The sequence below is a fragment of the Xyrauchen texanus genome, chromosome 12 (assembly GCF_025860055.1).
Source record: "Xyrauchen texanus isolate HMW12.3.18 chromosome 12, RBS_HiC_50CHRs, whole genome shotgun sequence".
In the NCBI taxonomy this organism is placed as follows: domain Eukaryota; kingdom Metazoa; phylum Chordata; class Actinopteri; order Cypriniformes; family Catostomidae; genus Xyrauchen; species Xyrauchen texanus.
Genome location: NC_068287.1, coordinates 27380406 through 27407195, shown reverse-complemented (window position 1 = coordinate 27407195; position 26790 = coordinate 27380406). Strand labels below are relative to the sequence as shown.

At 41.7% G+C, this 26790-nt stretch overlaps 1 protein-coding gene and 1 pseudogene across 1 annotated transcript; both read left to right on the top strand.

Moving 5' to 3' along the window:
• Positions 1-270: 270 nt before the first annotated feature.
• Positions 271-26784, top strand: LOC127652948 (ferritin, middle subunit-like). Its single transcript, XM_052139415.1, has 4 exons — positions 271-625; positions 25647-25793; positions 25955-26080; positions 26373-26784. The coding sequence occupies exons 1-4, from the start codon at positions 614-616 to the stop codon at positions 26526-26528; spliced, it is 441 nt and encodes a 146-aa protein (XP_051995375.1). The 5' UTR covers positions 271-613; the 3' UTR covers positions 26529-26784.
• On the top strand, positions 16826-21846 carry LOC127652947 (ferritin, middle subunit-like; annotated as a pseudogene).
• Positions 26785-26790: the final 6 nt, after the last annotated feature.

Here is a 26790-nt window from a genome sequence, read left to right as displayed (position 1 = left end):
GCTTTATTTTAAACTTCATTTTGATTTTGACTGTCAAATTATTGCCCTTTCTCTTCTTTTTTACTTTCTTTCTCTCTAATGTTTACCGTAATTTCCGGACTATAAGCCGCAACTTTTTTCCGACGCTTTGAACCTCGCGGCTTATACAATGACGCGGCTAATATATGGATTTTTCCCGCTTTCAGATTTTATAAAAAAAAAAAAACTTTCTGTGACGTGCTCAGTTTTTTTTGGCGGCGTGAAGCTTTCATTAGACCAATGAAATTGCCGAACGGGTTAAGGTCAAACAACTTTTTTTGTTTACTGTTTAGATTAAATCGAGCGCGCTCAAACTTCCCATTATTCTGATTACGGTAGTCATTTTGTCACCCTCACCATGGCAAAGACATGGAGAAACGCATATGATGCTGCTTTCAAGTTGAAGGCGATTGATCTGGCTGTTGGAAAAGGAAATAGAGCTGCTGCACGGGAGACGTTGGAAACAGCAGCGTGAGGAATTGACTCAGTGCAAAAAGACAACTAAATCTGAGGCTATTCTGAGGCTATTCAACTCCGACACCGAAGGAGATGACTTCAGTGGTTTCAGTGCACAGGACGAGGAAGATAGTGACCAATGACGTTCTTGGTAGGCTACTGTTTACTGCAAATGTTTTATTACAAGCCGTGTGTTTCAAGTGCCCTGCTTCACGTGTCCTTCTTGGGAAAACTGTCACACGGGCACCAGTGTGACAGTTTTCAGCAGGGCACTTGACGTTCCAGGTAAGGCTTTTAATGGCCACAGCAATGTTTACAATCAATTTTATAAAGTTTCTCAATTCTTCTATGCGCCAACACTAGACTGACGTGTGTCACTTTCTCAGCTCTGTGGCTGCTGCCTTTTTATGCCGCTCTCCCCATGCTTACTGAAATTAGACACCGGTGTTAGACATAATTTAGCTCAGATGTAAGCTAAGCTTACCGCTTTTCTCTCCCGGACTGGCGCTTGACCACGCCCCCGCTGCCACACCGTGTTTCGTTAAAGCCTATTTATTTTTGTTACAAGCCGTGTTTCGTTAAAGCCTGTGTAAAGTTAATTTGTTTCAATGTACCGGTAGGCACCTTTTCTTATAGACAGGTGCGGCTTATTTATGTTCAAAATAATATTTTTTTAAAAAATCAGTGGGTGCGGCTTATATTCAGGTGCGCTCAATAGTCCGGAAATTACGGTAATAATCAAACTATTTTTATTGTAATAAGTGTCTATTGAGACAAGTTTTTTCTTTCCCAGAACTAGTGTAGGTGGGTCATGTAACGTTAACTGTTAAAAAGAAAATGCATTCATAGGAGCTGGGTCTGTCTCTTCGCGGTCTGTAGCCCAGAGCTGGGCCTGACGGCTGGACTGGACCATAACGTTACTGCAAGCAAGCAATGTTGATTCAGCATAATTGACGGACAGCTACCGACTTTTTTCATTAGTTACTCTGTCTCTATTACAGTAATGACTAAACACCAACTTGCAAATTAAATAAGTAAAGATAAAGTAATAATAACTAACAGTTTAAGGACGTGTCCGTTATTATTAGGCCTGAGTCGCCTGGCGTAACGTTACCAAGCCTTAACTTAAATTACATTATTAAAAATTACCTTACCTTGCATATGTCTCTTCTCATCATCATCATTCTTCTTTTTCCTTTTTTCTGCACCCGATGGATAGACTCGTTTCATTTTTCAAAGTTCATTCGGTCAAATTTCAAAGTTCAGGGAAGACAACGGTTGTTGGTTGTTGACTTAAACCCTTCTTTTACTGTCTATGCTTAAACCGCGGCGACGCCGGCGACTACCATCTGTAGTTAGGGGGCCCCCTAGTGGCGGCGGGGCCCTAAGCAGCCGCTTAGTTCGCTTATAGGGAGAGCCGGCTCTGTGTTTGGCTTACATAAAACCTTGCTATCTACTAATTAAGCCAAAAGAATACTTGGATTTTGATTAGAACGCTGAGTCTGTGTACAGTCGAACGTGAGCCTGTCCATTTGACCGTGCGGCAGTATGAGACATCAGACAATTTCTCTTCAGGAGTTTAGACCCACAAAACGACTCGGTTACTAACGTAACCTCGGTTCCCTGAGAGGAGGGAACGAGTATTGCCTAAGTAGCTTACGCTATGGGAAAACTCCGTTTCTCGAGAAATATTGAAGTCTTTATGTAAAACGCATTGCAGCTGCACAGCATACAGCAATGAGCGAGGCAGCTCGGTCATTGGCTGTGCTGCGGCAACTTGCTCGAACCAATGACGGGGCGACTCTGAACGCTTCGCGCTCGCGCGCTCAGAGCCCGCCAAGATGGGCGTGGCTAGGGCTATATATTAGGCGCCTCGTCATGAGAGTTCTTTAGGTTCAATCGACTGAAACGAACTGACCAAGCACAGGCACGGCAGCTTACGCAATACTTGTTCCCTCCTCTCGGGGAACCGAGGTTACGTTAGTAACCGAGTCGTTCCCTCTGGAGAGGTCTCTCCTATTGCATAAGTAGCTTACGCTATGGGAACACCATGCAAAACGCCGTGCGTGCTGACTTCGCTCTATAAAGCCAGAGGCGGATGCCTGAGCCTTAAAGCAAAGTGATTATCCAACAAGCCGGCCAACGGCGAGCTATATAATGGGAAAATACAGAGCCTTTGCCCCAAGGAGGTCCATGGTGGGAGCTCATTGTAAAAACACAAGCACATAACTTATGTACTGATTTTTCTATGTATTGATATGCATAAAAAATCCTTTAAGTCAGTCAGAGACGGACCTATAAGGGAGGAGATAATGCTCAGCATATACATACTCCAGTCCATTCTACAGTCAGGCTGATAGAATGTTGGAATGCAGTGAGGGGACCTGTAGGTTATAAAACCTGATAAATGTCGAAGGCGAGGCTCAGCCTGCCGCCGCACAAATATCTTCAATGGGTATCCCACTCGACCACGCCCACGAGGAGGCCATGCTCCTCGTAGAGTGAGCTCTGACGCCTAAGGGGCATTGAAGGCCCTTGGCTTCATAAGCCAGTGCTATAGCATCCACTATCCAGCGCGATATTCTTTGCTTTGAAACTGCGAGACCTTTAGTGCGGCCGCCAAAGCATATGAATAATTGTTCCGTCTGTCTGAACGGGGCAGAACGTTCCAAATATACTCTGAGCGCCCTGACCGGGCAGAGTAAATTAGCGTACCTGGGCCCACAGATCGGGGCGGGGATGAAGAATCATCCCGTTGGCCTGCCTGAGGAGGTCTAGCCTCAGCGGAATCGGCCATGGGGCAGATTGCATCATCTGCATCAGTTCTGGAAACCACGTCTGGTTTTTCCAGAGAGGGGCTACCAGGAGCACTGCACATTTCACTTCCCTGATCCGACTGATGACCTGAGGTAGCATCGCGATCGGGGGAAAAGCATACAAGGGGCGGCTCGGCCAGACTTGGGTGAGCGCGTCCGTGCTCTTTGAGAAGAAAAGGGGGCAGTGCGCATTTTCCCTGGAGGCGAAGAGGTCGACCTCCGCCTTGCCAGAGGTTTGCCATAACCACTGAACCGTCAGGGGGTGGAGAGACCATTTTCCTGGGAGAACCTTGTCTCTGGACAGCATGTCCGCTCCCTGGTTCAGGACGCCTGGCACATGCGCTGCTCTCAGCGAGCGCAAGTGGTGCTGTGACCATGAGATGAGCTCCCTGGCCATAGAGTGCAGGGAGCTCGACCTGAGTCCACCCTGGCGATTTATATACGATACTACCGTCATGTTGTCCGTTTGGACCAGGACGTGTTCGTTTTTCAGGTACGGAAGCAGGGCTCTGAGAGCCAAGGCGACCGCTTTCATTTCCAGACAGTTTATATGTAGGCGCTTTTCTGGGTTTGACCAAAAGCCGGAGACAGGCCTGCCCTCGTAAAGGGCCCCCCATCCTATTTTGGAGGCATCTGTCGTGATAATTTTTCTCCGTGTGTTCACACCCAGACTCACGCCAGTTCGATATCAGTCGACGGCTTTCCAGGGCGTCAGGGCTTTTATACAGCCATGATTTGTAGAGTTGGGGTACTCGAACTTGGACTCGGACTCGAGTCCGGACTCGAGTCCAATTTTTTATGAACTCGGACTTGTCACGCACTCGGATGAATTTGGACTCGGACTTGACACGGACTTGGACATTTTGGACTCGGAAAATATTCCGAGTACGCGTCGAGTCCGCGTCACGAGTAACAATAAAACCAGCATAACATTTTTAATTGTCTTAAAATTATTTAATGTCTCCCCGCCTGTCATTTTACTGCACCACACCGGTAGGCAGCAGTAGCATCATCTTATGCTTGCACACAAAACACACACACATCACACAGTGTGGATATCAATGCGTAGGACGATGTCTTCAAAGTCAGCAATAATTTGTTTTGCTTACAAAAATCATAGAGAATTTATTTGCAAGACATCCGGTAAAAAGAAGCACTCTGCGGATTGCAAATTTTGCAAAACAACTCTTTCTGATGTTTCTGGAACAACTTCCAATTTCTACTGACATGTTCAAAGAAAACATAAAGAAAGGTAAGTTGCTTATTATAACTTTATACCAACTTAAATCCAAATAACATTGTTAGGGCTGGGCGATATGACGATAAATATATATCAGCTGTGTGTGTGTGTGTGCGCGCCCGCGCGCCAACTTAAATCGTGCAAACAGAAATGAGGCCGCATCAATGTGCATCATCAGTAATGGATTTAATGGTTTTACGCATGTACGGTCAAAAAATTCACACACATCATGTCAAAATGTAAGTCTGGCCAAGTATTCATGTAAACAGTCGGTTATGTATATTTTATGTACACAGCCGGTTATGTACATTGGTAAGACAGACGTCTTAAGTGAATGTAAACAGTTGGGAAAAATCAATTCTATCAATATCAGTCCAATATTAATCTGTTGCCGTAATTTTAATCAAACAAAATCACTCACTCTACTGATGACTAACTTTATTCAATTTAATGAGAATCATTGTGCGTGTCATACAGTGAAGTCTGTTTTACATTTAATTGCTTTAGCCTATTTAATTTCTGTAGTATTTGTTCTTACTTGAATGCAGACCTACTTATAAAACATATCATTTTCGTGAAATAAGATTTAGTATCGCCTACGCCTAAACATTAGCATGTGGAGATTCCGGTCTTTAATTTTACAAAATGTTAAATGTAATTTAATTCTTAATGTGGGAAATAACATAAACCCTGCTGATTGAGACGTGTTTTTTGTACATTTTAGTAAGGAATAAGGAAATTAACATATCACCACAGAAATGCAGGGACTGTAAATTCTTCTTTTCTTTGAAAACATTTTTGATAGGAAACTAGTTCTGTTGACATAAAATAAAAATGTTTAATGGCAATAACAAGATGTAATAGTGGTATTTATTATTTCATTTTATATTGCCATTGGTTTAATGGGTTGAAAGGTTAAAATATTAATAGAATGTAAAAATTGACAATACCAATTTCTAATCTTTTTTCAATTTAATTTCTTTCTGGACTCGGGCGGACTCGACTCGGACTCGGCCTTTAAGAACTCTGACTTGAGTCCAACTCGGACACTTTTGGACTCGTGACTCAGACTCGGACTTGATGTTTAAGGACTTGGTCTTGACTCGTACTCAACAAAGGTGGACTCGGACCCAACTCTAATGATTTGCTCTGATTAAAAAGTGGCCCGAGCGCCACGCGTGAGTGGGGACACGGCTCTTGAGCCAGCGTTGGAGAGGACGCATGTGCAACAATCCTAGCTGGAGTACAGCTGATGCCGAGGCCATGAGACCGAGCATCCTTTGAAATCGTTTGACGGGGGCGCGTGCACCCGGTCTGAATAATTTTGCAAGGCGTCGAATAGAGAGCGCGCGCTCTGATGAGAGGCGCGCCGTCATCTGCACTGAGTCGAGCACTATTCCCAGAAAGGAGATATTCTGGCTGGGGGATAGCACGCTCTTTGCAAAATTGATTCTCAGACCCAGGCATTCTAGATGGCTGATAATCCAAGATCTGTGCGTCGTTAACTGACTCTCTGATTGTGCTATGATTAGCCAATCGTCGAGGTAATTCAGTATTCGCACTCCCCGCTGTCCCCGTACATTCACATTTCGTGAATGTACGGGGGGCCAATGATAGGCCGAATGGTAGTACTGTGTACTGGTATGACTGTCCCTCGAAAGCGAATCTCAGAAAAGGCCTGTGATGAGGGGCTATCAGAATGTGAAAGTAAGCGTCTTTCAAATCCACTGATAGAAACCAATCCCCGGGGCGAACTTGCTCGACGATATGTTTGGTCATTAACATTCTGAACGAGCGAATCATTAAAGCTTTGTTCAGATGTCTGAGATCTAGGATGGGGCGGAGGCCACCGTCCTTTTTCAGGACGAGAAAATAGCGGCTGTAAAAACCTGCCTCGCTCATAGAGGGAGGAACAGTTTCTATAGCGCGCCCTTCTCTATTAGTTTGAGCACCTCGGTGCGTAGAACATGTGACACATCTCTCCTCACTTTCGTCTCGACCACCGCTGAAAAGCGGGGTGGTCTGCGAGCGAATTGAAGCCAGTAACCGTGTTTTATTATGTTCAAAACCCATTTCGGCATGTCAGGGATTTTTTCCCAGGCTTTTGCTCGCACAGATATGGGCTGAATGCTGGCTGGGGGCGTGTCGCAGTGACATATGGGCCCAACCGGCAAATTGCCTTGTGCTAACACTGAGCTTACAGCTGTCAGAGGCGCGGGTGCGCGCTGAGCAGCCTTGTTGAGTGCCGAGTGCAGGGGTGCGTGTGAGATTACAGGCACGCGCGTTATCTCCGAAATGTCGTAATAGGCACGCGCGCCACTGTCATAAAGCTTCCCGCTCTTAGCGGGGAGTTTCTTGGCTCGCGCGTCGCATCTGTGATGCTTGCGGCATGAGACAGAGAACTGTTTGAAACTGTATGGGCAGTGCTTATGGGTGGGGGTGCATATACCGTAGTAGGCACGCCGCCACTTTCATAAAGCCTCCGGCCATGGGCGGGGGGTTTTTGGCTATGCATACAGTGTTTGTGTGTAGGGGTGCATGCAGGACAGCAGGCACGCACGCTACCTTTATAGTATTTCCCGCTTTTACTGGGGAAGTGTTTATAAATGTGGGAACAGTGCTTGCGTGTAGTGGTGCATACATGACAATAGGCACACGATCTACATATATGGTACGTCCAGCTGGAGCTGGGGAAGTATTCGGCACTGTTTGGACAGTATTGATACGTGGGAATGCGCACTTTAGTGTGGACACGTGACCCCTTAGTGACACAGGCAGAAAATGACTCTTTTTGTGATTTCTGTGTGTTGCCATTAAAACGGCATTTGATTGCAGGTGGGCGAGTTCTGTGACTGGCCCATTGACTGCTGTACAGACATTTCCAGCCGCCTGTAAGGGGACTGGGTAATGTTTCACACGTTTTAGAGAGAGTGGTCCGGCTTTTGCGAGAGACACGCACTCTCTCTTTTTCTTCCTATTGCTAGGAAGACTTACGGGGCTCCGGGTTCAGCACGATCTTGGGCCGAGGACCCCGTTGCTCAGGCGGCTTCCTTCAGTTAGCGGAATGCGAGAGAAGGTCTTCGCTGAAGGAGATTAAATCTAAAGAACTCTCATGACGGGGCGCCTAATATATAGCCCTAGCCACTTGGTCATTGGTCGCGCGTTCAGAGTCGCCCCGTCATTGGTTTGAGCAAGTTGCCGCAGCACAGCCAATGACCGAGCTGCCTTGCTCATTGCTGTATGCTGTGCAGCTGCAATGCGTTTTACATAAAGACTTCAATATTTCTCGAGAAACGGAGTTTTCCCATAGCGTAAGCTACTTACGCAATAGGAGAGACCTCTCGAGAGGGAAACGTCTTTATACACCTTCAGACTCGAGTTATACAGGTATCTCCTGACCCTCCTCACACACATGCTCTTGACTGGCATATGTTTATGTTTTTACATTCATCTTGTTATTTACTGGCGATTATATTTTTAGTGTTAGAACTGGATCGCTGACGCAAGGTTAAGCTGCCAGCAGGAGGTGAAGCCACCGGAAGTGTTCGAGTAGCCATCTTGGTATGCTCAAACTGTCATAGAGCAACAATAACTGACAGGCGAAAACACCCCTGTTTCGCCATCTCCGACCTCCTGATACAACAGTTACATTTCGCTCCCTAATGACAATCATGTTTAATTAGCTCATGGATAATATTCGTTAAGAGGGAGAATATACGTGGCTCACGATGTCAGATCATTCATCTGCCCCAGTATTCAGCCTATCAGTTCAGCACAACGAGTACTAAATTAAGCGGCAAAACGCTCCACATGTTTTAATGCAAGTATGAAAATTAGCTTCTTTTGGGTTGACAATATGTCTGTTTGCCTCTGAGGGTAAAACCGGGATTTTTATTTCGCCTAAATTGCCCAGGATTTGCCTGTTTTGAAGTGCTCGCTGTTGTCATACAAGGATACATACGTGTTCATTTGCCATATAAACCTAGCTTATAATTTTAACCAGCACTTGTCCTCCTCTCTGCGCATGTGAGGAGAGAGAGTGTGATCTTATTCAAGTGACCATGAGAACAAGGCTTATTGATGAAAACATAAAATAAGTAACTCTGAAAAAACACCGATGTTCACAATAAATACATCTGAAAATTTCTTACCACGGTTTCAGTGAACTAGGCTTTTAAGAAACAAAAAAATTACAGACTATTTATAAATAAATAATTATTTCCCATGGTGGGCTGTACAGCATCTCTATCATTTACGGAAACCATGGCTGGTTGGGCCATCTCGGCACAACTAATAGAACCGTTTCCTTGTCCTCCACATTTGTGTGCCATTGCATCCATTCCCAACAGGGCTTGGGACTTCGAATACCAAAGGGGACAGTGGGCATTCTCCACTGAGGCAAATAGGTCGATTTCTGCTTTGCCGAATATTTTCCAAATGCTCAACACCGTCTGAGGATGAAGTCTCCAATCGCCCGGTATCACCCTTGGCGTGACAGTAGGTCTGCACCGTAATTCAGGCAGCCTTGGACATATGTCACTCGCAGGGAGAGGAGATGACGCTCGCTCCATAGGAGGAGGTGCCGTGTCAGTCTTAGCAGTGGCGGTGAATGAATTCCACCTTGCTGGATATGCCACAACTGGCATGTTGTCTGAGCGAACCAGGACATGACAGTTCGCTATTTCTGACTGAAAAGCCTTCAAGGCTAGAAATACAGCCGATAGTTCTAGGTGGTTGATATGCCACGCCATCCTCGGACCTGTCCAGGTGCCGAAAGTCGGGCGCCCATCGCACACTGCCCCCCAACCTGTGTTGGAAGCATCTGTAGTCACCACTTTCCACCTAATAATTTGCCCCAGCACCACACCTCGCTAGTAAAATGCAGGAGCTGTCCATGGTACCAATGCAGCTATAAAGCAGCTATATAGTATAGTGAGCCAAGCATGTTGTGGCACACAGCGCTTCAGCCAGCACTGAAGTGGTCTCATGTGTAAGAGACCTAATGGGATGACGGCTGATGCCACTGCCATAAATCCCAATGCTTTCTGAAACAGCTTCAGAGGAAGTGTCCGCCCCAGTTTGAACTGAGACAGACACTGTAGAATGGCCTGAACGCGCTCGCTCGTGAGGTGCACGTGCCCACTCGTGGAGTCGAGGTGGACTCCCAAAAAGGAGATATTTCGGCTAGGAGAGACTCGTGCATTTGCAACGAGTGCTGTATTCTTTATTGTATTTTTTTATTGCATATGACACAGAAACAAAAACATTTTTAAAATTGTGAACAGCAATATTCCAATCGAGCCTTCTTCGGAGCACCGGAGGGAACGACGGGCTCCATTTTCTGCTTCAAAGTGTTGCGCCCATCAGGAGCGCTTCCGCTGCGCGGGGGAGTTCCTCCCGTTGGCACGAGGTGGGCGCTGATGCGGCTGCTTCCGTTTGGGCCAAGGTTTGTGTGGCCTCACTGGTGGCTCGGCGGGGGCCGGTGCAGGCACTGAGTTAGCGGGCATGGGTCTTTTAACTGGGCGCTGGCTTGTGATAGAGCGGGGGCGAGCCGTCTGCGGTATGCTCCGTTTGGGCATAAAGTGCCTTATGGCTTGTGACTGCTGCTGAGTCGTGACATAGCGCTCAGCAAACGTACTCACTGCGCCACCAAAGAGGCCGGCTGGAGACACTGGGGCAGCCAATAGAGATGTCTTCCCTCTGTCACTCATCTCCATGAGTGTCATCCATACATGCCTTTCCAGAATGACCAGGTTACCCATGGACTTCCCGATGGCCTGCGGCGTGACTTTCGTGGCGCGCAGCACCAAGTCTGTAGCGGCCCGAAGCTCTTTAAAAGTCTCCGGATCAAAGCCTTGCTCATCCATTTGTCTGAGGAGCTTCGCTTGGAACACCGAAGCTGAGTAGGCTTTCCCCGCCAGTGTGAACGTCTGCCTACACAGCTTAGAAGGATGAATGGGGCGTGATTTCCATGCCCTGCTACTCGTTGGGCAGAGATGTGCTGCTACCACCTCCTCCACCGGGGGTAGTTGAGCATAGCCGTTCTTTTCCCCGTGGTCCACATTCGAGAGAATGTAGTCACTGCGCATACACGCTGAAAGGGGCGCGTGCCAGGACTTAGATAGTTCGCTGTGCACCTCAGGGAAGAACGGGGCAGTTCTGCGGGGTGCGGCCGCTTGACGGCGTCCAGACTGCAAGAACCACTCATCAAGGCGAGACTGTCCAGGTACCTCTGGGGGAGACCAATCGAGATTGAGTTCTTTGGCCACTCTTGAAAGGACGCAAAGCATCTCCCTGTCAGTGGTGCGCACACTGTCCTCACCCTCTCTGGGGGGAGGGGCGGTAGCATCATCCTCTGACCAGTCGCCTGATGTGGCGAGAGACATGATATCGTCATTATCATCCTTATCATCCCCAGCGTCAGATCCACCAAACGAGACAAGGCCGCACGCACCTTCAGAGGGCCGGAGCTCGTCTCGCACATAACGTATGGGGAAATATGCGCTTCGTGGAGATTGAGGGGCTCGTGGGGCGTGTGCTGGCACGTAATCCACCTCAAGTTCGACCTCGCAGCCCCGCCATGCCCCCTCATGTGAACTCTCGTGAATCACAGAAGAGGCTGGTGGGAGGGCACCTGAGACTCGTAGTGACGGATTAATTGACAGCTGCTGTCAGACTCTATGTTATTATTATTCCTCACACGGTCGCAAGACGACATGTACATGAATCTGGCATGGTGAGCTGGAACCTGCTTACGTCAGCTGTCACCGCTTACGTCACGAAGTACCGCAAACAGCCAATAGGACAATGCAACTGCAGTAGCCACCGTTCAACCTGAAGAGGGCATCACTCAGACGTTTTTACACCATATATTGTAGAATTAAAACACTTTATACACAAATGTCAAAAAAATTACTTGAATCAATGACCAGTACTAATAAAGCCCCATGCTTACAGATCATTAACTAAAAAAAGTTGGTTTAGGGTTTAGTTACCCTTTAAGGGGACCACTGAGATAAAGCAGTATTTTGCTGGTCTTGTGATTTCAACATTTAAAAAAAGTTTTGTACTTACACTGACCCTTAGTGGCATGTATCATTCGAATGCGATAATTTTCAGTAACTGAGGCCAATGTAGAAATTCACTATTCACGGTCAGCCATGATTTATTTTATCCATGATTAAAATAATCAAATAACAGTGTGGTTACTGAGATTAAGTAGTATTTGGCTGGTCACATCTCTATGTAGTGTAAAACAGCTTTTATAAGGTTTATGATATGACTAGAGTCTTCATATCATGTGAGGGGTCATGATTGTACTCTTTTAAGAAATGAATTGTAATTTTGAAACATATGTATTCTAAATAAAACATTTAAAGAGGAAAAAATTACTTTCTTCTTTTTTCAGTTTCTCTTTTGGTGTTAAAGTCATCAGGTTCGAGATCAGGTGTGACCTCACACCTCCCTGGTTGTTCACGTAAACTACAACCAACATATTGTTCAATCGAAACAACACGTGGAAACCCTGCATACCAGCTGCGCACATGTTCAGGTGCTGAAGGCTGGTTGACCCTCACAAAAGGCTCCCCTGCCCATACTGGACATGTCCATGGTCACAAATTTGCATCTGGTTGCCTGTACAAGCACAGTACATGCTTGATAAAACACAGGCATTTCCAATAAATCTAGCGTGGCCAAGCAGCGGTGCGTCATTATTAGAGACAGGTGTCATGCCTAATTCCGACTGCCCGGGTAAAGCGAGACATCCGAAAGATCAGTTTGGATGATAAGTTATACATTTTCCAGTAGATGGGAGCACAGACTCTGAAATTTAATTCAAATGATTTCAAATGTCATTGCCCTACGTCCTTTTGATCCTTATGGAAACAGTGTTTCTACACAACAAGTCGATTCTAGGTCTCTTTTGTCTGCTATTTGAACGTTAAATCACTAGCCTACTTGTAGATTTTAGACTAAGGTGTCACATGCTTTACAAAAGAAAATTAGTTCACACTCAACTCTTGTTATGTTACGTGTTATTAATAATGTTATGGGTATTATATCTAAACACTTGTTAAAATTGTACATGTAGTAGATGTAGTAAAGTTCTGTAATTGGCTCTTAGTGGAAATAAATAATATAGACTATTTTTATTTCTACTGCACCTTTCAGATTTTAAGCAAAATATTTTTAACAAATTAATAAGAGAAATCTACATAAATTAATAACATAAACAACATAAACATACAAGGATATCATATATATATATATATATATATATATATATATATATATATATATATATATATATATATATATATATATATATATATATTTAGGGCCTACAGTATATATACATATATATACACTCACCTAAAGGATTATTAGGAACACCATACTAATACTGTGTTTGACCCCCTTTTGCCTTCAGAACTTCCTTAATTCTACGTGGCATTGATTCAACAAGGTGCTGAAAGCATTCTTTAGAAATGTTGGCCCATATTGATAGGATAGCATCTTGCAGTTGATGGAGATTTGTGGGATGCACATCCAGGGCACGAAGCTCCCATTCCACCACATCCCAAAGATGCTCTATTGGGTTGAGATCTGGTGACTGTGGGGGCCATTTTAGTACAGTGAACTCATTGTCATGTTCAAGAAACCAATTTGAAATGATTCGAGCTTTGTGACATGGTGCATTATCCTGCTGGAAGTAGCCATCAGAGGATGGGTACATGGTGGCCATAAAGGGATGGACATGGTCAGAAACAATGCTCAGGTAGGCCGTGGCATTTAAGCGATCGCGAGTTGGCACTAAGGGGCCACAAAATGTGCCAAGAAAACATCCCCCACACCATTACACCACCACCACCAGCCTGCACAGTGGTAACAAGGCATGATGGATCCATGTTCTCATTCTGTTTACGCCAAATTCTGACTCTACCATCTGAATGTCTCAACAGAAATCGAGACTCATCAGACCAGGCAACATTTTTCCAGTCTTCAACTGTCCAATTTTGGTGAGCTCTTGCAAATTATAGCCTCTTTTTCCTATTTGTAGTGGAGATGAGTGGTACCCGGTGGGGTCTTCTGCTGTTGTAGCCCATCCGCCTCAAGGTTGTGCGTGTTGTGGCTTCACAAATGCTTTGCTGCATACCTCGGTTGTAACGAGTGGTTATTTCAGTCAAAGTTGCTCTTCTATCAGCTTGAATCAGTCGGCCTATTCTCCTCTGACCTCTAGAATCAACAAGGCATTTTCTCCCACAGGACTGCCGCATACTGGATGTTTTTCCCTTTTCACACCATTCTTTGTAAACCCTAGAAATGGTTGTGCGTGAAAATCCCAGTAACTGAGCAGATTGTGAAATACTCAGACCGGCCCGTCTGGCACCAACAACCATGCCACGCACAAAATTGCTTAAATCACCTTTCTTTCCCATTCTGGCATACAGTTTGGAGTTCAGGAGATTGTCTTGACCAGGACCACACCCCTAAATGCATTGAAGCAACTGCCATGTGATTGGTTGATTAGATAATTGCATTAATGAGAAATTGAACAGGTGTTCCTAATAATCCTTTAGGTGAGTGTATATACAGTGAGGAAAATAAGTATTTGAACACCCTGCTATTTTGCAAGATCTCCCACTTGGAAATCATGGAGGGGTCTGAAATTGTCATTGTAGGTGCATGTCCACTGTGAGAGACATAATCTAAAAAAAAAAATCCAGAAATCACAATGTATGATTTTTTAACTATTTATTTGTATGATACAGCTGCAAATAAGTATTTGAACACCTGAGAAAATCAATGTTAATATTTGGTACAGTAGCCTTGGTTTGCAATTACAGAGGTCAAACGTTTCCTGTAGTTTTTCACCAGGTTTGCACACACTGCAGGAGGGATTTTGGCCCACTCCTCCACACAGATCTTCTCTAGATCAGTCAGGTTTCTGGGCTGTTGCTGAGAAACACTGAGTTTGAGCTCCCTCCAAAGATTCTCTATTGGGTTTAGGTCTGGAGACTGGCTAGGCCACGCCAGAACCTTGATATGCTTCTTACAGAGCCACTCCTTGGTTATCCTGGCTGTGTGCTTCGGGTCATTGTCATGTTGGAAGACCCAGCCTCGACCCATCTTCAGTGCTCTAACTGAGGGAAGGAGGTTGTTCCCCAAAATCTCGCAATACATGGCCCCGGTCATCCTCTCCTTAATACAGTGCAGTCAGCCCTGTCCCATGTGCAGAAAAACCCCCCAAAGCATGATGCTACCACCCCCATGCTTCACAGTAGGGATGGTGTTCTTGGGATGGTACTCATCATTCTTCTTCCTCCAAACACGGTTAGTGGAATTATGACCAAAAAGTTCTATTTTGGTCTCATCTGACCACATGACTTTCTCCCATGACTCCTCTGGATCATCCAAATGGTCATTGGCAAACTTAAGACGGGCCTTGACATGTGCTGGTTTAAGCAGGGGAACCTTCCGTGCCATGCATGATTTCAAACCATGACGTCTTAGTGTATTACCAACAGTAACCTTGGAAACGGTGGTCCCAGCTTTTTTCAGGTCATTGACCAGCTCCTCCCGTGTAGTTCTGGGCTGATTTCTCACCTTTCTTAGGATCATTAAGACCCCACGAGGTGAGATCTTGCATGGAGCCCCAGTCTGAGGGAGATTGACAGTCATGTTTAGCTTCTTCCATTTTCTAATGATTGCTCCAACAGTGGACCTTTTTTCACCAAGCTGCTTGGCAATTTCCCGTAGCCCTTTCCAGCCTTGTGGAGGTGTACAATTTTGTCTCTAGTGTCTTTGGACAGCTCTTTGGTCTTGGCCATGTTAGTAGTTGGATTCTTACTGATTGTATGGGGTGGACAGGTGTCTTTATGCAGCTAACGACCTCAAACAGGTGCATCTAATTTAGGATAATAAATGGAGTGGAGGTGGACATTTTAAAGGCAGACTAACAGGTCTTTGAGGGTCAGAATTCTAGCTGATAGACAGGTGTTCAAATACTTATTTGCAGCTGTATCATACACATAAATAGTTAAAAAAAGTTACATTGTGATTTCTGGATTTTTTTTTTTAGATTATGTCTCTCACAGTGGACATGCACCTACGATGACAATTTCAGACCCCTCCATGATTTCCAAGTGGGAGAACTTGCAAAATAGCACGGTGTTCAAATACCTATTTTCCTCACTGTATATATACACACTGTGTACTGACACAAGCAACACTGTTTGTCCCATAACATATTCTATTTACTTAAACAGTTTTTCTTCTTGATTGTTTTTAAAATGTTTTAGCATACAGTAAGTACGAACACAAATCCCATGTCAACCCAAATAATAATGCAATTTCTTTATATTTTTTGAGCAGGTAAGACATAGAAAAACAACAAAAGGAAAAGAGAGCATTAAACATGCACAATTAGAAAACAAACATTTTTTTTTTTTTTTTTTTTTAAATCATAAAGAAATTAAGCCCACCTAGATCCTACCCACCTAGATCCATTATTCTGCATGGATGACCAAATAGTCATAAAAATAGGAACAGTGCATTGACACAAGAAGCACTTTATGTCTCATAACCCTATTGATTCTATTGACGTAAACACTTATATTATTCAGGGGGGTATTATCTAGGCAGGAACATTTTTTACACCTCTGCCTAGATTCTACCTCCCTCATTATTCTGCATGGATGACCAAATAGTCATAAAAATAGGAACAGTGCATTGACACAAGAAGCAATCTATGTCTCATAACACTTTTTATTCCATTGACTTAAACACGCCAAGTGCCATCTGCCAATACATTTATGTTATTGTAAAGTGCTTTAGGCATTTTAACTCCTGATAGTAGCTCCCTATAGTGTCAGCAACTCACGCAGCATCGAAGTGACAGACATGGACACTGACATTATTTTTTTAAATATATATTCAGGATATTGCAGTGCTGTGATAACTGTTATGCTTATGTGAATGTGATTAGCAAGGTTTGGTCAAATATTGAAAGTATTAATAAAAAATATTTTTAGAAAATTTTAAGTGAACATACATTGTCCCTAAATTTAATAAAAGCCCTGTAGTAATTTTTGGACCTACCAATAAATGCATTACGTAAAGGCCCTAGATGTAATACATTTTGGTCCAAAATCTAATGTGGTAATAAATGCAGCTTCTACTGTTTGTTTCAAATTTTAAAGAACCAACTTTTCAGTTTGAGGACACCTAAAGGTCACATAAGCGGCAAGCCATTTCAGGGGTAGCTCTGCTCCTATACTCTGGTATACAGACAGTCTGTTGATTGGTGGAATGGTTTGTTAAGTGTTTAACACCTATTTAACAATGTTTTCTGAACCCCTCCCTTTCACTCTCTCTTCCACGCTCCACTCCCATATCTATGACGCTCTATCAAAACAGTGCTGATTACCTCTGCATCATCCAAATTCTTGATAGCTAAAAGATTTGTACCTTTGCAGGTGGGCGTATTGTATGTCATGTCAAATTCACAGGCAGCGGTTTAGTTTGTCAGTAGTTCTTCTAAAACTGGAAAAAGTATATTTTGCATTATAGCAACACATTGCCACTATAACAAATAGCTTTTATTTTCAAAGTTGTTGGCATTGTTGGAAAGTGTTAAAGCACTTTATTCTAATGGTAAAAATAGCAGTCTTGTGTGTTTGTTGGTGACTGTTTTGTGAATAAAATGTGGTAAAAGACACCCTTGTTAAAATTACAATGAAACAAATTGGACATAATTTGGTTTCTGTTTGGTATCTACAAACAATCTACGAAACTAATAATCTCCGACCACCCCACCACCTGTCCCCTTGACCGTATTCCTTCCCACCTTCTCCATCCATCCTACCAGCGCTCACACACATAATTAACACATCTCTACTTAGAGGCTCTTTTCCCACCACATTTAAGCAGACTCAAGCAACTCCACTGCTTAAAAAACTGTGTTTAACCCCACACAAGTAGAACATTACAGACCAGTCTCTCTCATCCCATTCATGGCAAAAACACTCGAAAGGGTAGTTAAGGATCACAGGAACTGTGCTTGGCTGGTTCATGTACTGTCTCTCAGGTAGGTCTTTCAAGGGAGCCTGGAGAGCTGAGGTGTCCAAGTCACATCAGCTACTTAGTGGGGTACCTCAGGGCTCAGAGCTTAGACCACTTCTCTTCTCTATATACACCAAATAACTTTCCCAGACTTTCAGCTTAGGCTGAATATATATATATATTCTTATCTACCTTGGATACACTAATCTACCTTGGATACTATTATTCTGATGCAATTGAAACTTTGTAATGCAGAACTTTTCATACTACGGTCTCATTAAGATGAATCACTTATGAAGTATTCTTCTTTTGTAAGTGGCTATGGATAAAAGCATCTGTCAAACGAATAAATGTAATGTAAATGTAAATAAAGGTTACACACCTGGGCCCACAAAATTTACAAATGTACACATGTTAAATAGAAGGAGATGAATGAGAAAATGCTGAGTCATAGTGACACTGGGCAGTGCCTTATGCATTTGTAATTTTCCTGACTAGTTGCACCGGTTTCTGTACATGATCTGTCATCATAGGTGAAAAACATAGTATTGAATTATTCCATGATATTTGCCATGCACACAAAACCTTCTATTTGTAAAAAAGACTGCTTGTACTCTTGTTTCAATACATTTCCATACAATGAAAGTGAATGGTGACAGACCCTAACATTTTGCCTAACCTCTTCTTTTATGTTCCATGGAAGAGCATATTCAAATTTGGATTAATCTACCATACATACAATATATAAATATTTTATTTGTGCGTTTTGTGTTTTCTATGTGTATTTTTTGATATTCAGGTATTAGTTCCTGTTGGCTTCAGTTGGCATTAATTATGAACAAGCAAAGGAGACTCATCCATGAAACCTGATCTTTCTCTTTGTTGTCTTAAGAAACTGACTATCAACTGACTTTCTTGTCACATCATTATTCAGCATTTTTTCTTCTTTGTTTCACTGACGCATCATGTTTTGAGCGTATATAATAACATTTCACACTCACATCGGAAAGACCTGTTCTTGCTTCAACAGTGATTGAACGGAACTTATTTTTGAAATCTTCTTATTTAATATTTATTTTCTGCGTGTTTATAATAAAACCTTATAATTGCCAAAATGGAGACTTCTCAGATTCGCCAGAACTACGACCACGACTGCGAGGCTTTGATTAACAAGATGGTGAATTTGGAGCTTTATGCTTCCTACACCTACACTTCAATGGCAAGTTCCTCTTTCTTACATTCATCACTGTTCAAAATTGCATTGATTAAAAAGTTATCTCTCTTTTGATTATTCTTCTATTTTCCTTCTTGATATTACTAGTTGGTGACAATTAATAATATATTTGCATGCTTTAAAAGGGGGAAAAAAATCACTTTAAATTAGGCTATACAGTATATACCTTAAACATTACATTTCAGAATCTGTGATGGGTAAACAGGGAGTAGAAAACACCCTCCAGGTTCAATGATACATTAGTGACCTCCATATTTGTTACCTTTTGGTCATATTTCTGTAAGTGTGGGAGTTATGTGTTGAATTCCCTACATTTCTTTTTTGTCCTTTTCTCATCTTTGATCTTGTTTCTATCAGGCTCACTATTTCAAATGGGATGATGTTGCACTTCCTGGTTTTGCAAAGTTCTTCAAGGAGAACAGCGAGGAAGAGCGCGAGCATGCTGATAAATTAATGGAGTTCCAGAACAAGAGGGGTGGACGCATTGTTCTTTAGGACGTAAAGGTGTGTTGATAGTTTTTTGAACTAAGCCTTTTGTACATTAAAATTGTAATATGGTGTAATTAAAGCTGACTCCAGACCTATAGTTATGTAATGACATCATGAATTAGAATAGATTGAATTAATTTGAATTGTCACTGCTATGTTCATCTCTTTTTCCAGAAGCCTGAGCGTGATGAGTGGGACAATGGTCTGACTGCTATGCAGTGCGCTCTGCAGCTGGAGCCGAAAGTCAATCAGGCTCTGCTGGATCTGCATAAGGTTGCCTCTGAGAATGTTGACCCTCATGTGAGTTATGAAGATTTCCTTCCAGACCCTCAAAGACATCGCTCAATAACTCATAATTAGATAATGATATTTAAAAGAATCTTTAAGAGACACTTGAATGCCACTTACAAAAGTAGCATTGCCTGTTCTTCCTTTTGTGGTCCCTTGAAACTGAGATACATGAGTTTTTTGAGTAAAAATGGCTCCTTAAAGCAGTTTCATATCTTCTATAAAATTGTTTATTGTTAAATAAACATCAATGCCCTAATTTTAAGATTTAAAAGAATCTTTATAGAACACTCAAAAGTGTCCAGTATTCCTTCCTCATTCCTGTGTGACTCTTTGAAACTGAGATACTCTAAATTTGGGGAAACATTATTAGTTCAAGTCTTCATACACCGTAGCTTTGTAAAGCGGTTTCATTCATTCTGGTTTGCTGAATTTTATTGTGCTAAATAACTTTCTGATTTCTTGTCCAACAGATGTGTGACTTCCTGGAGACTCACTACCTGAATGAGCAGGTTGAGGCTATCAAGAAGCTTGGAGATCACATCACCAACCTGATAATGTGAAAGTCAAGCAGTTCTGCCAACTGTTGGAAAATGGATGGAGGGAAAAAAACAATCCTATTTGATGCTGATACCCTGTGACACACTGAATGATATGTCTAGCTTGATTATTGAAGTTGTGCTTTCAATTAGCAGATGATGTGAATTTATGTGTTTCTGCTGCGTCTTTCTCAAAGTCAGTGGGTGCTGTGTGTTCAGGAATCAGTGTGGGACACTAAAGTTGAGAATTAAAATGTGTTCTTGGCACTCTAATGACCTGTAACCTTTTAAGGGGCATTTACACTTTGTTAAGAGGCCCAACAGCAGGAGGCAACAAAAAGTGGATTTTTACTCAAGATCACAAAAAATGGTAAAACATTCATAAACTAATTATAATAATAATAATGATAATATTTTCGAACAGGTTAAAATTGTGATCTAACGATTCACATTATACATTCAAGTAAAAAATGGTTAACTATTTTGATTGAATGTTCTATAAAGATGGTAAGACAAAACACTTTTTTTATTTCACTGTACTGGTTGTATTCAATTACAAAATGTAAACAAAAATTGCATTGATTTAATTACATTTGATTTCTTCCATTTTCCTATTTGTTAATCCAATGGTGCAGGCATTTATTCAAGAGCACTAACAATAAATAATAAACAGAAGTAAATGGATATAAAATCACCCAATTTAGATGATATTGATCATTAATAACTCAAAACCTTTAATAACAAGTTTTCCATTATATTCTTGTGAAAATGTAGCAGCAACCATTAAACTTAACGTTTAATTTCTTAAAATTAGAAATAGATGTATATAGACTGACTTTGCTCTTACACACATTAGTGAATTTGGGTTCCCTGCTCTCATAAACGTTTATGTGAATAATCTGATAGATATGGACATGTAAACGTTTAGTGATTCTGAGTGTTACTGAAAAAATGCTTTATTCCTATTTTACTGTAAAATAGTTTCAGCCTTATGTGTTTGTTGGTATGGAGTGGTGGTGGCGTAGTGGCTAAAGCACAGCGCTGTTGGTTTGAAGGTTGTTGGTTCGAACCCCATGGCCACCACCATTGTGCCCTTGAGCAACGCACTTAACTCCAGGTTGCTCCGGGGGGATTGTCCCTGTAATAATTGCACTGTATGTCGCTTTGGATAAAAGCATCTGCCAAATGCATAAATGATTAGGGGAAAGTGGGGTGAGTTGTGCCAGTTTTTACTCAAAGTGACTTTAAAGTGAGGCCATGACAGTAATGCCTTCAACTTAAGGATGTACATCTATTTCAGAATGTGGTGCATCCCTGAGAACAATAACTTTGGAACTGAAATAAACTGTTTCAGAAATATAGCTTTTGGGAAAAAAATGGTCTTGTGGCACAACTTGCCCCTGGTGTAAGTTGTGCCTTCGGGGGAATACATTGGGGTAAATTGTGCCAGTGATTTCTCAAGTAAAACAGAACATTTTAATGTTATGAACTGTAATGCTATATGAAAGCAAAACAAATTCAATACAAAATTACTCATTTAAGGTTTATTTAGACATTGTCACCCTATTAAATTGTTGGAATAAGTCATATTTTGTCGTTTTTGGGAAAACACAAAACACTTAAATACAGAATATATGATATATGATATAATTTCAGGAAAAAAGGCTTTGGCAACAGATGCCTGTTGACATACATAGAACGCTGTCTGTCAATTATGTAACAAATAAGAATAAAGTGACTAAGCTAATTTCTAAACAACCTATTGTGACTTAGGCCACTTAAAAACTCAATAAAACTTCTCTTTAATAACATAGTGCAAACTCAAAACTGAAATCAGTGTTAGCTAAATTAAACAAATGGCAGGTAGGCCTAAGTCAAACACTGATGAGGCATGCCCATCTCCTCACTTCTCCAGATTATCCCCTGTGAGTATGTAGATCTAGGTGGTCTAGATCTGGCCTACTACTTAACATCCCACTTGCCAATGCTGCAGGGGAATATAAACTTCTGCTCCCTTCTGGCTGTACCACCATGTTTTTGGGGTGTGGGTAATTTCTTGAGCACATCACCTCTAGGGATGACTCCTTCATCATTTTCTTTAAATGTAAAGATGAGCTTTCCATCCACAGACTTCTTACAACTTTGCATTAGAAACTTTGCGCTGATGTCTGCACCCTCAACCTTCTCCACCAATCCAATGTAGTTATAGGATTTGGTTTTACCAGCAAAGCTCACAATGACAAAGTCACCAGAAGACAGATCCTTGTCACCATCATCATCGTCTTTCTGAACATCTGAACTATCATAATCAGTGGTATCGTTAAGTGGAATGGAGATGTCACTCTCTTCTGAGCTACTGTAGACAGTCACTTTCTTTTTGGGTTTGGTTGGTTTGGACATTTTCAGAGCCCCTCTCTTCTTATTTTCATTCATTTTCTGTTTTTCAGCCCTTTTGTTTTCTCTGTTGTGTGTGTTCTCCAGGTCATCTTCTGCTTCATCTTCAGTGGTGTCATCAAGTGGAAGGCCCTTCTTCTGAGCTACTGTGCACAACCTTTTTCTTTATGATTTTGGTTTGATTTGAGCCTTTCTTCTGCCTTTCATTCTTTTTCTTTTCCTTTTCAGCCTTTTTATCTTGTTTTTCTTTGTGTGCCTTCTCCAGCTCCATCTTCTCAGGTGTGTCGGTCATGATTCTTGTTTTTACTTTCTTTCTCATCCTTCTGGGCCTTCTTGCTGTGGCTTTTGGCAAGGGAAGTATGACTTTTGGAGACAAATAACTCCCATGGGCATCATCTCCCTTGCCGACTGACGTATGGTCTTTCCCTGTTGCACCTCTTTCACTGCTCTGTCCAACTCCACAAGAGGAGTTGAAGCCCTGTCTATCTTCTGTTTATAAGTGCGTGGCATGATGGGTTTTGTTCTAAAATTAATAATGTCTCATAGATTAAGTGCTAAAATGTAAGAGTACAATGTACAATTACAAATTAATAATATGTTGAAAATAATCATAAGTGGGGGTGAGTTGTGCCACTGAAACAACTCACCCAGGCCCTTTGGCACAAATCACCCCAGACCCACAAGTTTGAAAAACTAGCATGATCCAGCAGTTAAGAGCTAACATCATGCTAACTCTATAGACTCATTGTGTAGCCTGCTAAAGCACTAAAACATGTGTAAAATGTTTTCAAACTTGTCTATAATTGTTCAGACGCTACAATCAAAAACCTTAATCATAGAAATTTTACTTTGAAAGGAAAAAAAGCTAAAATGTGCTTAACTCTCATGTCATGTGTCTTTCTTTGGAGGATGAGTAAAATGGATGGCTTTTCAAAATTATGTGGTCACATGACCAATTTCTTCTATTGTTTTCCAGAAACAAGGGGTGGATCTACTTTCCCCCTGACACAAATCACCCCACTCTCCCCTATATGTTTTATTAATAAAATAATAATTCAGTAAGCAGAAAAATCATTGTGGCTAGAAATTGGTGTTATGAAAAAGCTAATAATAAATAAGAGTTTGCAAATAGCATTTAATAGCATTGTTTCTGCATTATAGTTTACATTGTTCACCTGTTTCTGCAGCTAACATTCACAGACATCCCAGACCTTTTAAAAACATACTGGTAGCTTCATTGATGTAAAGTGGAAATGTCTGGAAACAAAGAATAAATGTGTTATACATGATTAGTGATGCTAACTAATAAATAAGGTTTACTACAACCAAGTTGAAATGAAGCTTTCACACCTACTCTGGAGAGCTGATCAAGTTGCAAACATACTCTCATCTGGGAATTAAATGAGGAAATGCTGAGTCACAGAGACAAAGATCAAAGTAAGCTCTTCACTTGGTCTACACAGTTTAATCTTGTTGACACAGATTGAGGTTTCATGAGCATGTTCTAAAATGCTTTGTCATTGTCACCTGGCTGTTGTAGTGAAGATGTTTTTGAAAAATAATGCCATGAAAAATAGTGCCTTTAAACCAGCACCAATTCTTCAACTTGCGCACAGTTTTTCAATGTTGCTGATGACAGGGTTTTCCAAGCAACTTGGAGAACTCGTCACACGTCTATGTATTTACCCTAAATTGCTTCTGTCTCTTCATGTAATCCCAGACTGACACAATGATGTTGAAATCAGGGTTCTGTGGGGGCCATACCTACTGTTGCAGGACTCCTTTTACTTCTATTCTATTCTATATGCAAAATGAATTTTTGGAAACTAAAATGTATATTTTCTACTGACACACTTATGCAGATGATATAAAATAACTGTCTTAAGACAAATGCTTTTGTGAAACATCTCATGTTCCTAGGACTTTTGCATAGTACTATGTTGACATATCAAATTAAACAATGTAGAATATGTAAAGCATTGATACAAATATGTAAAAATAGAAATATCACTCCAATTTGATTCACTGTTTTATTGACCAGTTATTAAATTTGTTGAGCAATGGTAAACAATGGGGAGACTTGTGGATAATGCCTGAAAGCAATTCAAAACCAATCAGCAACATTGAACACTGCTTAACCATGATTGGACGTCCTCATGCATATAGCAAACAGCAAATAACCATGATTTAGCACTCCCTCTCCTATATGTTGTTGCTTGAATATGACAGGTTTTTTTTGTCACATAAAATGTCCTGGAATGTAATACTTAGAAAAATGTGTGAACTTTGGTTTGGTGACATGCACAGGATAGCAAATTTCAGACAAAACGAACCTGAGAAAAGTTTGCCTGAATTCAGTAAGATGTTGGTAAGGAGCAGTAGTGTAGTCTAGGCCTAGCAAGAAACTTACACTGATATACATTTTGTAAGTTCATATGGGACTATAATTACAACAGCCAATATATTTTTGGGGGGGAAATAAATTCACAGTATGCTCAACTCTTCAGACACTACTACACTACTGGTTTTGAGAATGTCCTGCAATGATGTTGTAGGAGAATCTTCCATGTTTGTGGTGACAATAATATTGTGCAATGTGCAATGGGCTGCAATGAGAAACAATCTGTGAAAATGTTTGTGAACATTCAGCATTGGATGTCAGATTGGTTTATGTGTGTAACTGCAGATTGGCTGTTAAGTTTGACTTCTATTGGAGAACAATTGTTTGCCAGATGGTTACAATAACCCGTTTATGACTGGATCCTTAATGATAGACCTGATATTTCTTAAGACATACCTGAGAAGATCCTGTTTGTTTTGTAGCTCACAGACCGTAATGAACTACAAAATAAAGCTGACATGCATGCTGCAGCGTTTCTAATCATGGGAGGAGCCTCTCTTTACCAAGCAGAGATGGCAGGCAATCAAGGGTCCCCCTTGAACATTTTGACATCCTAATGCCCACCTTTGTGGTTGATTCGGCACCCCCCTTTGTGGTGCACCAATATGTGTTGCATACTGTGCACCCCATTTTTGCATCTATGATTTGGGGTTATACAACACATTCCTAAAATGTTTAATCCTTTTCTTATTCCCAACATACTCAGGCTCACTATTTCAAACGGGATGATGTCGCCCTTCTTGGATTTGCCAAGTTCTTCAAGGAGAACAGCAAGGAAGAGCGCGAGCATGCTGAGAAATTTATGGAGTTCCAGAACAAGAGGGGTGGACGCATTGTTCTTCAGGACATAAAGGTGTGTTAATAGTATTTTGAACTAAGCCTTAACCTTGAATATTTTGAACAAAGGTCAATCAAGTGCTCTTCATTTTAAATGTATTATGCCTATTTGTAAGGGCCTATTGAATTGAATGTTTGGGGCAACTTGCTCACTGCTCCTTTCATCTCTCTCTCCAGAAGCCCGAGCGTGATGCATGGGGAAATGGTCTGATTGCTATGCGGTGCGCTCTGCAGCTGGAGAAGAAAGTCAACCAGGCTCTGCTGGATCTGCATAAGGTTGCCTCTGAGAAGCGCGACCCTCATGTAGGTTCTGAAGATTTCCCTCCAAACATGGACAAATATCTGTTGTCTTTTTTTGAAATATGTGAGTCATAATTATATAATGGATCAATAATTATTTTAAAACAATCATTATATGGCACTCAAGAGGTCAGCATTCCTTGCTCTGTGATACTTTTAAGCTGAGATACTCCAAATTCTGGGAAAAGTGATTTGATGAAATCTTCATACACCATAGCTTTGTAAAGTGCTTTTATTCATTCTGAGTTGCTGAATTTTATTGTGCTAATGTATTTTCTGATTTCTTGTCCAACAGCTGTGTGACTTCCTGGAGATTCACTACCTGAATGAGCAGGTTGAAGCCATCAAGAAGCTTGGAGATCACATCACCAACCTGTCCAAGATGGATGCTGGCAACAACAGGATGGCGGAGTACCTGTTTGATAAGCACACCCTGGATGGACAGAGCTAAATGTTGCCCTCAGATCAACTGCATGTTTCAAAGCTTAAATCTATGTTATACTATTAAATTAGCATGCAATATGTTATCAAACAGCTCTTATGCAAAATGTTCAAGTTTAAAGGTTAACATCAAGTAAAAGTTCCACATCACAATATCAAAATAATGCCGTTTTGCTTGTTTAATGAGTCATCTTGTTTTAGTCCCCAATCAGTTATTTCCTGTTGAATGTGCACTAATTGGTGAATTTGATGAATAAACTTTTTGGGCTGGA

Bases quoted from the DNA above. Each gene is read 5' to 3' on its own strand.
- LOC127652948 (XM_052139415.1), top strand. The intron at 25,794-25,954 runs GTGTGTTAATAG...CTCTCTCTCCAG, and splicing joins TTGTTCTTCAGGACATAAAG to AAGCCCGAGCGTGATGCATG. The intron at 26,081-26,372 runs GTAGGTTCTGAA...CTTGTCCAACAG, and splicing joins CTGAGAAGCGCGACCCTCAT to CTGTGTGACTTCCTGGAGAT.